This window comes from Macrobrachium nipponense, chromosome 35, assembly GCF_015104395.2.
Source record: "Macrobrachium nipponense isolate FS-2020 chromosome 35, ASM1510439v2, whole genome shotgun sequence".
Taxonomy (NCBI): domain Eukaryota; kingdom Metazoa; phylum Arthropoda; class Malacostraca; order Decapoda; family Palaemonidae; genus Macrobrachium; species Macrobrachium nipponense.
In genome coordinates this window covers 54,637,861-54,653,027 of record NC_061096.1, presented here as the reverse complement: position 1 = coordinate 54,653,027, position 15,167 = coordinate 54,637,861, and the positions used below count along the sequence as shown (strand labels likewise).

Genomic DNA, 15,167 nt, shown 5'->3' with positions numbered 1-15,167 from the left:
AGAGCATGCAGCCACCCTCAAACTCCTAGTTCTACAAGAATTCAAATTATATTCCTGACTGTATATTTCACAAATATTTAGTCATCCCTGACTGAGCTGAAACAATTAGAGTGATCTAATTTTGCAAGAGAAACACAGTTCCCAAGACATGAAATTAAATGTACAATGCTGCCAAATGATATAGCCCTCCCCTGCAAAATGGCTTGATGACTAAAAGATACTGATTCTAAACGTAGTCAAAATAACTACATATCAAGAAAAATTCCATATAACTGCTTATAACATGCTAAGAATGTTAAGTGATATTAGAATATACAATGTACATTAGATCTACACAACATGCTACAAATAAAAAATCCAGTCTTGTACAATAGTGATTAATAAACACAATATCAAAATCTGAACTTCAAAAAGCAGTCTTATATGTATATCAATTCATGTACTACTACTGCTACTACTATCCATTTGAATAAAAAAAAACTTTTGACAGCATCCATTTTTACAAAGAAATTCTCACATTAATGTAACTTACTCTGGCCCTTCCAAACTAATCAACTACAATCTTGTACAAAAGAATGAATGTGCTAAACAATATATTTTTAAGTAGACCATTATCTTGTTACCCCACCTTTACAAGCCAATAAGGATTCAAAGCAGTGTTGACAATGTGAGGCAACACAGACAGCACAACTGATGCATGCCATGAACGTAGAAGCTCGTTAAGACACAAGCTAAGACCAGCTACAGCTCCACGGGAGGTCACACTTGATTCATTGCCCAGTAACTGCAACACAAAATGAAAATAACTGGATGTTCCTAATCAACAACCCATTGCATTGCCAAAATGAAAATTTATACCAACTGTTGTTAACATTTATCATGACTGAGTCTGAGCAAGTATAATTAGCTTTATAAATGCCTAATTCTTTTTTAACAATATGAAAAATTGCTTATATTTGTTTGTTAACACATAATCAGACAAAATACTGTCTATATGTAATCACTCCAATAAATGATCAATGGATAAAATATTTCGCGCAATACTGCAACCTCTGAAAGTTACTCTGTAAGTGAATATACACTGTACAGGATATCTTACCTTACAAAGAACCTCTAAGAGAGATGAAAGAGCCAAACCTGGCCTACCAAGATCATTGTACTGGCCTCCCCCATGAATGAGGCTGGCTCGTATATACTGGCCAATAACTGTAGCAACGCTAGCTCCTAGCTGTGGGTCAGAATGGCCATGATATCTTAGGATATCATCTACATGTTGTTGGAGCTCTGAAAGTGGTTGAATTTGTGAAAAAATCTAACTAGAACTAAGTTCTGAACCTAAAAAGTTACCCTGAAATTAAAACTAAATGCTCTTAAGGAAAACATCCATAAAAAAAAGGCAAGATAAGGCATCAAGAAAAAAAATATTCTTCTGAAATACTTTGCATGTATTCATAGTGGAGCAGTAAATTCCAAAATATATTTCAACACCAAACAAAGAACTAGTTAGCTTACCTGTCTCAGCAGCTGGATCAATAAACAGGGGTTCACCCATTAAAGATGGCATAACCATAACTGCTAATCCAACACAATTCAATGCAAGAACTTTAACGCTCACACGTACAGCTCTGTCAGATATCAGGGATCCCACATGGCCAGAGAGCAAAAAAGAGGAACTTAGATATCTTACAAGATATCTAACAGGTAGTTCTTCCTCAAAGAGAGATCCAATGTTACCAGAGGCCTAAAAATAAGCAGAATATTTAAGAATGACTAAATTAAAATAAGAAAACAACAGTTAGTTCACTATATAGTCATATTTTTATTAAGAAACATTCACAAGTAAGCTCTATCAATAAGTTATTTATTCTTTTTAATAATTTTCCACTAAGTTTTCAATCATTAAGACTAAGTTTTTACTCATATAAGAAATAAAATTTATTCCAAAATAAATCCTAGCAAATGAACAGTAGGTATTATGTGAGGGTCTGGTATAATACATACAAAAATTTTGTATTGCAGTAACAGTACCCCGAACATACATGAGGTTAGGTTCCAGACCCCCTTGAGCAAGGGGAATTTTTGCATAAGTTTGGCACGGTCTCTAAAAATGCAAATAAATGCTTACTTCTAGAGTTTGAACACTAAATATGACCCTAATCATGCTCCCTAAGTATTAAGCTAACTTTTTTAAAAATTAGTTACTGTAACTTCATTTAAAGGTTAGCTCAATACATTACCCTTAAAAAAAAAAGAAATAAATGGATGGCAAAAATATAAGTGTGTGAAGATTACATACATTACATACTACAACGTATTTCCCTCTTCTCCTGAGAAGAGCTGTTGTTAGGCTCAGAGGTCTGGATAAACTAATCCTTTATACTAATAATAAGTCTCCCCAACTGCCTCTTTCTCTTTGTTCTGAAATTCCTTTTCATAAGTAAGCAGTGCTTTTTATTTGGACTAAGTAGTTCAGAATAAATAACATCACACTTACTCCTCCATTTTCAAATAATACTAACTGATGTTTATTTATTTACTCTTATATGATGAAACAACTAAAGCAGTAGAGACTGATTATATACTACTGTATACTGTATAATGAAAAATTAGAGCACATATCTATATCTAAACATTTGCAAATAAAAATCACTTTCAGCCACTCAGCTCTTAGGATAAGACAATGAAAAGAGGGAGTTAGACAGCAAACTGGAAGAAGGGAAGTGAAGTAAAAGGCTAAAAAGTAGGTGCAACTTGTGGCGCACATACACCATGTGAGACGCACTGATAACCCTAACTCCCTATGAGAAGTAAAATTACCTTGCCAACTGCTAATGATTTCTCTTCTAATGATTTATTATGAGCACCAGATGATGTCTGTTGGTGAAGTTTTCTCTTATCCCTAGTCTGAGGTGTAGACTCTGAGCTCAAATCTATTTCCCTTCTGTCAAACAGAGGTGTTGAATCTGGGAGATAAAAATAAAAGGGAGATAATAAAACCACTTTATATCTCATAAATGAATACATAACCAGATAAAAGCTTGTCTATTGCAACTGTAAAGCAATTAGTTGATGTTTAATAAACAAACTGACTAAACAATACATAATGGATACTCCTGGGAGGGGAAACAGGGCAAAGAACAGGCTTAGTGAAGATTTCAGAGGTGATAAGAGAGTCATGATCGAGATGGTATGGGCATGTGTTACGGATGGATGATGAGGAGTGAGTAAAGAGAGGCTGGAAAGAACCTGTTAGAGGAAGAAGATCAAGAGGGAGACAGAGAATTACATGGTGAGATAGTGAAGGAAGATATGTAGAGAAGAGGTTTGATGGAGGATGATGCCTTTATAGAAGGCAGTGGAGAAGGTGCATCAGGCAACCAACCCCTTAATGTAGGGATAATGGTGGGAAAGAACATTTGCAACTATTTAAGCATGGTCCTTAACAGTTCATTTACAATTTAATATGATGGTCAAAGAAAAAATAAAGTTTTTCTTAACCGCAAAAAAATATAAAAATTTTCCAAAGCACTGATAAGTACAATTTTCTAGCTTCAATCTTACCATTAACAGACAACCATTTCTGTGACTACTATTTTGGTTGAAAGATGCATCATACAAATATTTCTACAGCAATCTTTTATATGTAATCTATTTAACTGCAAGAAGATTTTGGTCTCCTGCTCATGTTCAAAACTAATATCAAAAAGCATAATGATGGAGTGTCTTGTTTTTGTCCGTACCTATAGATATCTCAATCTTTATAACAGTTTTACAGACTACTAGACTATTTTGACAAATTTCAACAAGTTAACTTTTCATGGATTGAAAAAACTGATATAAACTACCATATTTTTGAGCTTCTACAAATCAAAATATAGCAGCAAACATACATTTATTAAGACAAAAATTATTCTATTTCAGTGCTTGTAATTGAGGATCTTCCCAAAATAGTTCCATTTACAAAGCATTTGCTTTTAATTTCAATACTGCATAATGAGTATGAACCTCCCAAATAGCTTCTTGTAATAATACAATAAAATACAACAGGCACAATGATTCTTCCTATGGTAACATAATTCACTGTTCCAAACAATAATGGTTTCCATCAGCTTTTCAAAGAACTATACATTTCCTACATAAATCCTATTGCGTTTATAAGATCTAGCTTTATCAGTATTATTTTTATAACCAAGTACCATAACCATACCTGGCTTGTACAATTTGCTAAACATATACAAATGCACAAGGACTAAATAGATGTACTATTGGAACACCAAGAGTTCAAACTTGGTGAAAATAATTTCATTTTTGAGTGGATTCACAGTTTTGTGTCATTTACATTTATTTTAGTTTGCCATTTTATCGAATTTGTTTATAATTATTATTTCCCATTATAACTGATTTTTTTTCTGTTTTGGGCTCCATTCCCTACTGGTGACTCTAAGTTTGCAGCATTCTGCTTTTCCACACTGGGTTGTACCTTGGCTGGTAAAAATAAATGTCTGGTACGCCAAGTATGTTGTTATAACTGAAAGTTTTCCTGAAACAAAAAACAAGTCTATGACTTGGTAAAAATAGAGTGTAGACTGACTGATGCTTACATATAATACAGTACTGACTGGAGAGAGGAAGAGAAACTAATAAAGCTACTTCAGTAAGAGATTGTGAGTGTTAGCAAGAGAAAAAGGTTGAGAGGAAATGTGAAAATAATAATGTTACAAGGGTAAATAGTACCAAGGACAATGAGGTAATGACTATAAATAGAACTGGATGAGTGCAAGAACTTGATTCACACAGATACAGTTTATCTTTGGGAGTAAATATGGCATATGACAACGAGATCAGAGAACAGACCAATCACAGAATATATCAAACAAGAAAAGATTACAGTGTGTGTGTCCAAAAGATTGGGAAGTAACTCAAAATGTGTATGGAAGGCCAGGTGCACATGCATGAAGAAACTATTGACCCTTCTCTCCTTTACAAAATTAGTGTGGATGTTGAATATGAATGAGAAAAAAAAAAGATAGAGGCTGTTGAGGCGAGATTAAACTTTTTGGGATACATAGAAGTGTTTAAAGGATTACAGTAGGTGAAAGGACAGATCAGTGATTTTTAGACTGTGTTAAAAGAATGTAAGTTGACAAAGCAATTAATACTGTATTTTGGGATTTTCTCCTCAAGGAGCTCATCAATGAATTGGCAGTTAAAAGCATGAATGTACCAATGATCATTGTCTGGTCATTTTTCAAAAGCCAACATAACAGAGGTAAAAGCTTTCTCTTTTCAACTGCATTTACTTCTTTTTTAAATGGTTCTGATAAAAAAAAAACAAGAAAACCCATCACAAAAGCTTTGTCTTTATTCAATTCCTCATTCAACAAAAGCATTGTATTTGTTCAATTCCTTACTCAAAGTATTTTTATAGCTTGAGCTGATTTTGCCCCATATCTAATAAAAATTTAATCACAAATTTATATTCATCATTCTTATCAGAAAAAGAAACAACCACACAAAACTGACTTTTTACCATTTTGATTTTTTACTGCGTGGGAGTCACTGAATTCTGATTCAACTCCATCAAAAATCACAACGAATAGCTTGGTTCCCTGCCTTCAACAAATAGAAAATCATGGTTCACCTTGAATATGGGGTCCTTCGATGGTAAAAAGCATATTGGTCAAAATTCCATACATGACACTTACCTGTTACTTTTCCTATCTCAATGCTTGCATATAAATCACTGTCACTGTCTCTACTGTTTTCCGCAGCTTCTGAATCTTCTAGCTTTCCATCATCATCACCACAACTTCCTCCAACCCCTCCCTCACCACCGCCACCACCTCCTCCTCCTCCCCCTTTGTCATCTTCTTCCTTAAGTCCCTCTTCTAAATCCACCCTTCCATCAGGGGTATCAAGATCAATACTAGTTCTGCCACTCACACCTTCAAAATCTAGAAGAGGACTGTCTTCTTCAAAGAGTGATGGAGCAACACTTATCTGACCTGAAAAGAAATATCAAAAAACAAAATGTTGAAAATAAAATAATAATTCCTTGCTATTCATGACATCTAGACTAGAATAAATCTGGCTCATCTATCTGCGAACAATTATTCAATGAAGTAGTTTTGAGTAGAAATTCATTTAAAAGATTAAAATAGCAGTCATTCCACTATACATTAAGTTTTAGAACTAAATTATGAAACCTTAGCTCATGTAATTATAATAAAAGTGCTAAGGGTTGCAGCAAAGGGACAATGATAATACTTCAAATTAACAATCTTCTGTATTAACCAGTAAAATTATAATGATGGTTTTCTTGGCTTAGCCAGTAAAATTATAATGATGGTTTTCTTGGCTTAGCCAGTAAAATTATAATGATGGTTTTCTTGGCTTAACCAGTAAAACTATAATGATGGGTTTTTGACTAGGTATAATTGTTTTTTTAATATTTTTTTGTTTAATCTCTTACGTTGAAAGTTCAGTGTAAAGCACAATTTAGTTTAAACTACAAAATGATATTGTTATAATACAATAAAGTTTCATACATACTTACCTGGCAGATATATACATAGCTAAGACTCCGTCGTCCTCGACAGAAATTCAAATTTCGCGCCACTCGCTACAGGTAGGTCAGGTGATCTACCAGGGCCTGGCCCTTGGGTGGCAGGACTAGGAACCATTCCCGTTTTCTACTCATATATTTTCTCTTCCACCTGTCTCCTTGCGGGGAGGCTGGGTGGGCCCTAATCGTATATATCTGCCAGGTAAGTATGTATGAAACTTTATTGTATTATAACAATATCATTTTCATACAATCAACTTACCTGTCAGATATATACATAGCTGATTGGCACCCTTCGGTGGAGGGTAAGAGACAGCTACTACTAGAATAGACAGGTAAACAACATCTGTTGTAGGTATAAAATAAAAACCTTGGTTCCTACCTGATAGGTGGTAGACTTCGTGGGTGTTTTCCCCGTAGTCTGCATCACCTCAAGAAACTTTAGCGAGATATGTGATCTATGGCCAAGAATTCTTGTGGGTCTGCCGAAGGGGTCTTATCCACTTACTCGGCAGAGCCTGAAAGGACTTTGTCAATGGGTGCTGATCCGCTTACATGACAACACACCTTATTAAGGAGCATACAACCAATCCCGACCACCTGATCCTAACCACCATGTTAGTATTAAAAATTGCTCAGAGTTATCCCCAACTCTTCGCAACAACCGTAACTCAACCACAATGCACAAGTACACAATAATTTTCAAAAAAAAAATTTTATCTAATATCAGATATCACAAGAGTTCCTTACTAAACTGAAGTGACTGGCCGCTTGTGCGGCAACTGCACTTGTTCAGCAGAAAGTCTAGAACATATCTATTAGACTAAAGTAGTAAAAAAAAAAAAAACTTAAGGATTGTTGTAAGCTCCTGTACCCAGGATTGTGCCCGCAGACACAAAAGGACCTAATGAAAAACATTTTTCATAGGTCACACGCACGTCCTTCAAATAGTGAGCCGCAAACACAGAATTACATCTCCAATATGTCGCCTCCAAGATATTCTTCAGCGACATATTTCTCTGAAAAGAGAGAGACGTAGCCACTGCTCTCACTTCATGAGCTCTTACTCTCAGAAGTTTTAAAGAATCGTCCGTGCAAGCCTTATGAGCGTCCATAATTACGTTCCTGACAAAAAAGGCTAATGCATTCTTAGACATAGGTCTTGATGGATCCTTCACTGAGCACCACAGGCCTTGTCTAGAACCTCCCAACTGTTCCTTCTTCTTTAAGTAAAACTTTAAAGCCCTTACCGGGCAAAGAGACCTCTCCGGTTCCCTGCCGACGAGACCCGATAATCCTTTTATTTCGAAGTTTCTCGGCAGGAGGGGTTCGAAGGATTTTCATTCTTCGCTAAGAATAATTCCTTGAAGGAACAGATGGCTGAATCTACCTTGAACCCGACTTTGTCACTAAGGGCGTGCAGTTCGCTAACCCTTTTAGCCGTCGCCAGTGACAAAAGGAATAAACATTTTCTTGTTATATCACGAAACGAGGCCAAATGTAGGGGTTCAAATCTCTCTGAAGTCAAGAACTTCAGTACTACGTCTAGATTCCAGTTAGGGGGAGAAGTCATTCTAGACTTCTTGGTCTCAAATGACCTAATCAGATCATGCAGATCCTTATTGTTTCCCAAATCTAGGCCTCTATTCCTAAAGACGGCCGATAGCATACTCCTATAGCCCTTTATTGTGGCTACGGAGAGGTGCGACTCTTCCCTCAGAAATAACAGAAAGTCAGCTATTTCTGCTACAGAGGTACTGGAGGAGGACAACTTCTTTGACTTACACCACCTTCTAAAAACTTCCCACTTGGATTGATAAACCCGGATAGTGGAAGTTCTCCGGGCTCTAGCGATCGAGCTTGCTGCTTTACTAGAAAAGCCTCTCGCTCTGACAAGTCTTTCGATAGTCGAAAGGCAGTCAGAGCGAGAGCGGGGAGGTTTTGATGAAACCTCTCGAAGTGTGGTTGTCTGAGAAGATCCCTCCTTTGTGGAAGGGATCTGGGGAAGTCTACTATCCACTCCAGTACCTCTGGAAACCATCTTGAGCTGGCCAAAAGGGGGCTATCAGGGTCATTCTTGTCCCCTTTGAAGTCACAAACTTCCTGAGTACTTGCCCCAGAATCTTGAATGGGGGAAATGCGTACACGTCCTACTGAGACCAATCTAGTAGGAAGACGTTCTACTGCTAGAGCTCTGGGATCTTCTACTACTGAACAGAAGACTTCCAGTCTCCTCGAGAGGAACGTGGACAAAGAGGTCGACATGAGGAGTTCCCCAAAGGGACCAGAGCTTGAGGCAAACTTCTGAGTGGAGGGTCCAATCGGTATGAAGGACCTGGTTCCTCCTGCTCAGCCTGTCCCGCTCGTACGTTCTTTACTCCCTGAACGAACCTCGTCAAGAGAGAGATGTTCCTCTGGGATGTCCACAACAGAAGTTCTCTCGTGAGTTCGTAAAGGGCATACGAGTGAGTACCTCCTTGCTTCCGAATGTATGCCAGAGCGGTTGTATTGTCCGCATTTACTTGAACTATTTTGTTGCAAACTAACGGTTCGAAGCTCTTTAGAGCTAGGTGTACAGCTAGCAGTTCTTTGCAGTTTATGTGCCAGGACACTTGAAGAGCATTCCAAGTTCCTGACACTTCTCTCTTTCCCAACGTTGCTCCCCAACCTTTTTCCGACGCGTCGGAAAACAATACAAGGTTTGGGCTCTGTATTTCCAGGGAAGTACCTTTGTTTTCCCTCAGTGGGAGTAACCACCATTCTAGATGACGTTTTATCAGATCTGGAATGGGAAAAAAAGTCCGAGAGTAGTCCTGTCTTCATGTTCCAAGAACTTCTGAGGAAGAACTGAAGAGGACGGAGATGAAGTCTTCCTAGGTGAAAGAACTGTTCGAGCGAGGAAAGGGTCCCTAACAGGCTCAACCATTCCCTCGCCGAAGTCCGTTTCCTTCCTTAGGAAGAGAGAGACTTTTTCTAAACCTCTCGCTAGTCTCTCTTGAGAAGGAAATACTCGAAAACCCCGAGAATCCATCCGAATCCCCAGATAGACCAAGTTCTGGCTGGGGATCAGTTGGGACTTCTCGAGGTTCACGAGTAATCCTAAAGTCTTTATCAGGTTTAGTGTCACATTCAGGTCCTCCAAACACTGTTCCTCTGACTTTGCTCTGATAAGCCAGTCGTCTAGATAAAGAGATATACTGATTCCCTTCAGATGAAGCCATCTCGCCACATTTTTCAAAAGGTTCGTGAAAACCTGAGGTGCAGTCGACAGGCCGAAGCACAAGGCTCTGAATTGGAAGATCCTTCCCCCCGTCATGAAACGGAGGTACTTCTTCGACGAAGGATGGATCGGGACGTGAAAATATGCGTCCTGGAGATCCAGAGACACCATCCAATCCCCTTGGCGAAGAGCCGCCAGGACTGAAGCAGAGGTTTCCATGGAGAACTTCTGTTTTTTGAACAAACTTGTTCAGAGCGCTGACGTCCAGAACTGGTCTCCATCCCCCCGAGGCTTTCGCAACCAAGAAAAGACGATTGTAAAACCCCGGGGAGCTTTGATCCAGCACAAGTTCTATAGCTCTCTTGTCCCACATCTGATCCACCATTTGTTGAAGAGTATCTTTCAACACAGGGTCCTTGTAATTGGCGGACAATTCCCTTGGAGTTGACGTCAGGGGAGGATTGTCCAGGAAAGGAATGAGATATCCCTTCTGAAGAACCGACATCGACCAAGGATCTGCGTCGATGCGAGTCCAGGCTTCCGCAAATCCCCGGAGCCTGGCACCTACTGGTGTTTGGAGGAGCGCCACTTCACTTTCCCCTTTTAAAGGGGCGGAACGAGGCTCGACCTCTCTTCTCGGTCGTTTTCCTTTTAGCGGTAAACTTCTATTTGGAGGAGGGCCGCCTCGAAAGGGCCGAACAGGAGTAGACGTCCCTTTCTTTTCTCCCATCATTACTGGTCTCTTCTTCCTGGACGATTGCAGGAGAAGATCTTGAGTCGCTTTTTCCGTCAGCGATCGTGAAATATCCTTCACCAACTGTGACGGGAACAGAAAATCAGACCTAGGGGCGAATAACAAAGCTGCTCTTTGTGAGTGTGATACTGCTTTCGTCAAGAAAGCGCTAAACACAGATCTCTTCTTCTTCAAGAGACCTGCTCCAAACAAGGGAAGAAACTTCCCTGAGCCGTCTTGCACCGCTCCTTGTCAATACATGACAGAATTGCTAGGAGTACCTCCGGTTCCAGCCCTTCAGGGGCATGAGCCTTCTTGGACATCACCCCAAGGGACCAATCTAGGAAGTTAAAGACTTCTAGAATGTGAAAAAGTCCCTTGAGGAGATGATCCAACTCAGAAAGGCCCCAAGTAATCTTAGCTGTGTGAAGGCTATGTCTCCTGGATGCGTCTACCAGACTGGAAAAATCAGCTTCAGCTGAAGCAGGGAGAGTGAGACCCATATTCTCCCCAGTCTGGTACCAAATCCCTCTCTTGCCGGTCAGTCTAGGGGGAGGCATGCAAAAAACTGTCCTTACTAGCTCCTTTTTAGTAAGCATCCAGTTATCCAGCGATTGCAGCGCTCTCTTCATAGAAATCGTCGGTCTCATCTTCACGAAAGCCGACGATTTCGGAGTCTTCGAGCATGAAAACAGAGAACGAGGCGAAGGAGGAGCGGCAGGTATCAATGCGTCTCCGTATTCCTGGAGAAGGAGAGCTGTCAAGACTTTGTAGTTCGACAGTCCTTCCTTACTGTGAGACTCGTCCTCTGATTCCTCTTCCATAATCGGATCAGTAGGAGAGACCACTTCTCGTTCCGGGTCTTCTTGTCCAACAATTCTCTCTACTGGGGACAAACTCCTAATAGGAGAGGGGCTAAGAGAGTGTAAAGAGCTCCTATGCTTGACTGGCTCTTCGTACTTGGCTGGCGCCTCGCGCCTGGCTGGCGCCTCGCGCTTGGCTGGCGTCTCGCGCCTGGCTGACTCCTCGCGCTTGGCTGGCGCCTCGCGCCTGGCAAGATCCTCGCGCTTGGCTGGCGTCTCGCGCCCGACTGACTCTTCGCGCTTGGCTGGCGCCTCGCGCCTGACTGGTGCCTCGCGCCTCTGAAAAGTCTCGCGCCTGACTGACACCTCGTGCCTTGTTGAAGACTCGCGTCTTCCTGAAGTCCCCTCCTTGCGTGACCGATGTTCTTCTTGAGCCTCACGCTTGGATGAATACTCCCGCCTGTTTGTTACTCCGCGCTCGGCTGAAGCTACTGATCTGGCAGACGTATCCCATCTGGGAGAATCCTCTCGTCTGTAAAGCGTTTCTCGCTTGTCTGACTCTCTCTTAGAGGACGCTTCTCGTCTGTAGGACGCCTCGCGCTTGGCTGTTGCTACGCGCTTGTCTGGCGGATCCAGATCTTCCCACGAGTCTCTATCTGAGACCTCAAAAGACTCACGTCTCACAGGAGCCTCACTCCTGGTGGGAGAAGGAAGACGAGTCTTCTTGACCGGCAGTCTGACGTCTTTCTTACGAGGAGGATCCTTCGAAAGGACTCCTACTAGGGCGGAAAGCTGTTCCTGTACCGCCAAAATGATCCTTTTGGACGCTTCTCCTGCGTCTTCTTGAACGGGAGAGGAAGACCTCGAAGGAGTGTTGGCCCTATCATGGGACGGCGAAACCCTCTTCGCCTTCTTGATAGAAGGAGGTTCTTCTTCCGAAAAGCGTTCTGGGCTTGAATCCAAACCAGGATCTCTCCAGTGCCTTTTCAGGGGCCTGGACAAGTCTGAATCCTTCCACCCTCGTTTAGGAGGAGGGGAGAAGCGGACGAAGAGAAGCACTCTCTGAGGACGCTTTTTCGATAGCGGTCCTGAGCAGGCTGTCTATACACAGCACCTGCTGAAGGGACGCCTGACCGGGGGGAGTTCTCCACAACCTCCGTACGGCTTTCGACTTTCCTTCTCCTCTGGGCTTGGGAGCTTGGAAGAGGTCTAGGCCTGGGAGCGTCGCAGAGACGGTCAGACGCCCCCTCCACAACACTGGGGACACTCACTTCACTAAAGTCACTTTCACCATCCTTACCTTTTATGGCAGCCATTTCGGATTTCATCCTGTGAAGCGTAGCCTTCAGTTCAGCAATTTCCGAAGCTGAATCTGAATGTACGGCTAGTGAGGGTCCTGATACAGAATCATAATTAAGAGAAGAGTTAGAATTATCCAAAGGCTCAATAGGCCTTGTACAACTACCCGCCATCTTAGATGCAGCCCTTCTGACTCTATCCTTTCTAACTTCTTCAAGTAAGGAAGTTAGAGTCTTCCATTCCTCAACATTCAACCTTTCACACTCATGACAGGTGTTAGAAATGGAACAATCAAAACCCCTACATTTGCGACATACAGTGTGAGGATCAACCGAAGCTTTCGGTATCCTCACCTTGCAGCCTACATTCACACACATTCTCACGCAAACACTTGAATCAGACATTCTGAAGAAAAATTCAAAAAGCAAGTCCAAATCCAGTCCACAGTAGCGAATGCCAAAACAACGATCCAGGTACGTCACCAAAAGTCCACAAAAAGATGATCAATTGCTTAGAAAAGCGAATTCCAGTCAAGAGGAGGCAGCAACGATGTTGATACCACCGGCGACAGAAAATATATGAGTAGAAAACGGGAATGGTTCCTAGTCCTGCCACCCAGGGCAGGCCGGTAGATCACCTGACCTACCTGTAGCGAGTGGCGCGAAATTTGAATTTCTGTCGAGGACGACGGAGTCTTAGCTATGTATATATCTGACAGGTAAGTTGATTGTATGAAACAAGAAATTACTGTTAGCTGTGATATATCTTGAAATGCCAGACCCATGAAATATCTGGTATATTGAGGAGGAATTGTATTCAAATAATGGTAACAGTGAATCTATAAAATCATGGTGTAAAAATTTTATGAAAATAATTAGTACTTACAAATTAAGACATAGTACATTGAGAAAAATAAAACTAAACTAATGTTAGTTTATGCAACTTTTCACAGGTCAGCAAATATTAAAAATCCATATACAGTGTTCCCCCATATTAAAGGGGGATGTGTACCAGACACCCCTGTGAATAGTTAAAACCACCACTAAAAATGCTTATAATTGCCTAGCTTGAAAGTTCAGATACCAAATGTATACCTTAAATAACATCCTACTTCAAATATATACCTAAAATTACTAACCTATTACGGTATTAATCTTTGATCTTTGAGGTTATATTATTAATATAATTTACAAGTCATCTTAAACATTTTAGCAGAAGATTTGACCAGGAATTTTATGGGCACCAATTTTTTAAGCTTTTATAGCCCTTCCAGAATAAATGAAAATTTTTAAAATTTAGGAATTCATATCACAGTGGTATTATACTAGCAATCTTAACCCAAGAAGGACTGCAGAAAAATCTACTATAAAAACTAGAGGCTACGCCAGGGGAGGATTTAGGGTGTGTGGGCCCCAAAGCCGGTGACCTTAGGGAGCCCCTATTCTTTATGGCAAGCAAAAAGGGCACTTAAAGCTGGGGGGGGGAGGTTTGTTGGAGATAGGTTCCAGGAATTTACTTTCAAATTGAGCACCTCTACATGGCTGATCGCAAGAGATCTCACTGTAACCATGAGATGCTGTTCATCTCATGGTTACAAATCATACTGGTAACCATATTTTGGAATTTGCAGTTTGGATTCCACTAATCTGCAAACATGCAGATATTTTTAAGTTTTTATTTGTAAATAAGGAAACTTTTCATTATCTTTTATCGTATGATAATAGGATGAATATTTATTATTCATCCTATTATCATACGATAAAAGGTAATGAAAAGTTTCCTTATTTACAAATATTGAACAAATCCCTTCGTGAAGATACAATTAACCATAAAGCATATTATTATTATTATTATTATTATAAGACAATTGGGTTTGGGTTACAAGACTGCAAGTGAAATTACCACAACACCAAAGGATACTACATTATAAAGCACCAAAGCATATATGTTTAGTAAATGTACCTACCTACAATAACAGTCTCAAATATAAAATGTAATCCCCATATTGTTGTATTTTAACAACTTCCTAACTTCCTCAATCAATATAAAATGAACAATATCTTTAGTCTATCCTACAAATAACTTAAAAGGACATCGCTGCAAAAAATATTGTTATGCTCCACTGGCAACATTATTTTAACCATAAAAAATTAATCCTTAAACTTCGTTAATATCCAAGGTTGGTGCACATCAATTACAAGTGAAGCAAACAAACCTACAACAACCAAAATAATTGAATATCAGACATACTTACTAGGAGCCCTGGAGGACAAATTACTTGTTCTCGGATCAGCATATATACGAGATCTTGTGATGCCTTCCATTGAAGTCAGGGTCACAAGGAGCGGTAATGGAGGACTTTGCAACAGGGTCTGACAATAAATTTACTCTATTACTAGTGCATCATGAAGCAAAATTTTTCAGATAACATTCATTTTCCTTATTAAAATCATAGCATTATATTTAAGTAAAAATTTAAGAATCTAACCAGACTCTTAACCAGGCCCCATGATTTCATAACATGTTGGCTTCAAACAGTGAACAATT

General features: G+C 40.0%; 1 protein-coding gene across 1 annotated transcript in view; it reads right to left on the bottom strand.

The window, feature by feature from the left end:
• The window catches only part of LOC135208352 (huntingtin-like), a gene marked incomplete at its 5' end in the record, with an annotated part of 207,733 nt that overhangs the window by 180,259 nt on the left and 12,307 nt on the right, over positions 1–15,167 (bottom strand). The window contains 6 exon segments of the mRNA XM_064240455.1: positions 629–784; positions 1,100–1,284; positions 1,513–1,741; positions 2,818–2,963; positions 5,706–6,005; positions 14,875–14,992. Of these exon segments, the coding sequence (XP_064096525.1) occupies positions 629–784; positions 1,100–1,284; positions 1,513–1,741; positions 2,818–2,963; positions 5,706–6,005; positions 14,875–14,992 (1,134 nt within the window).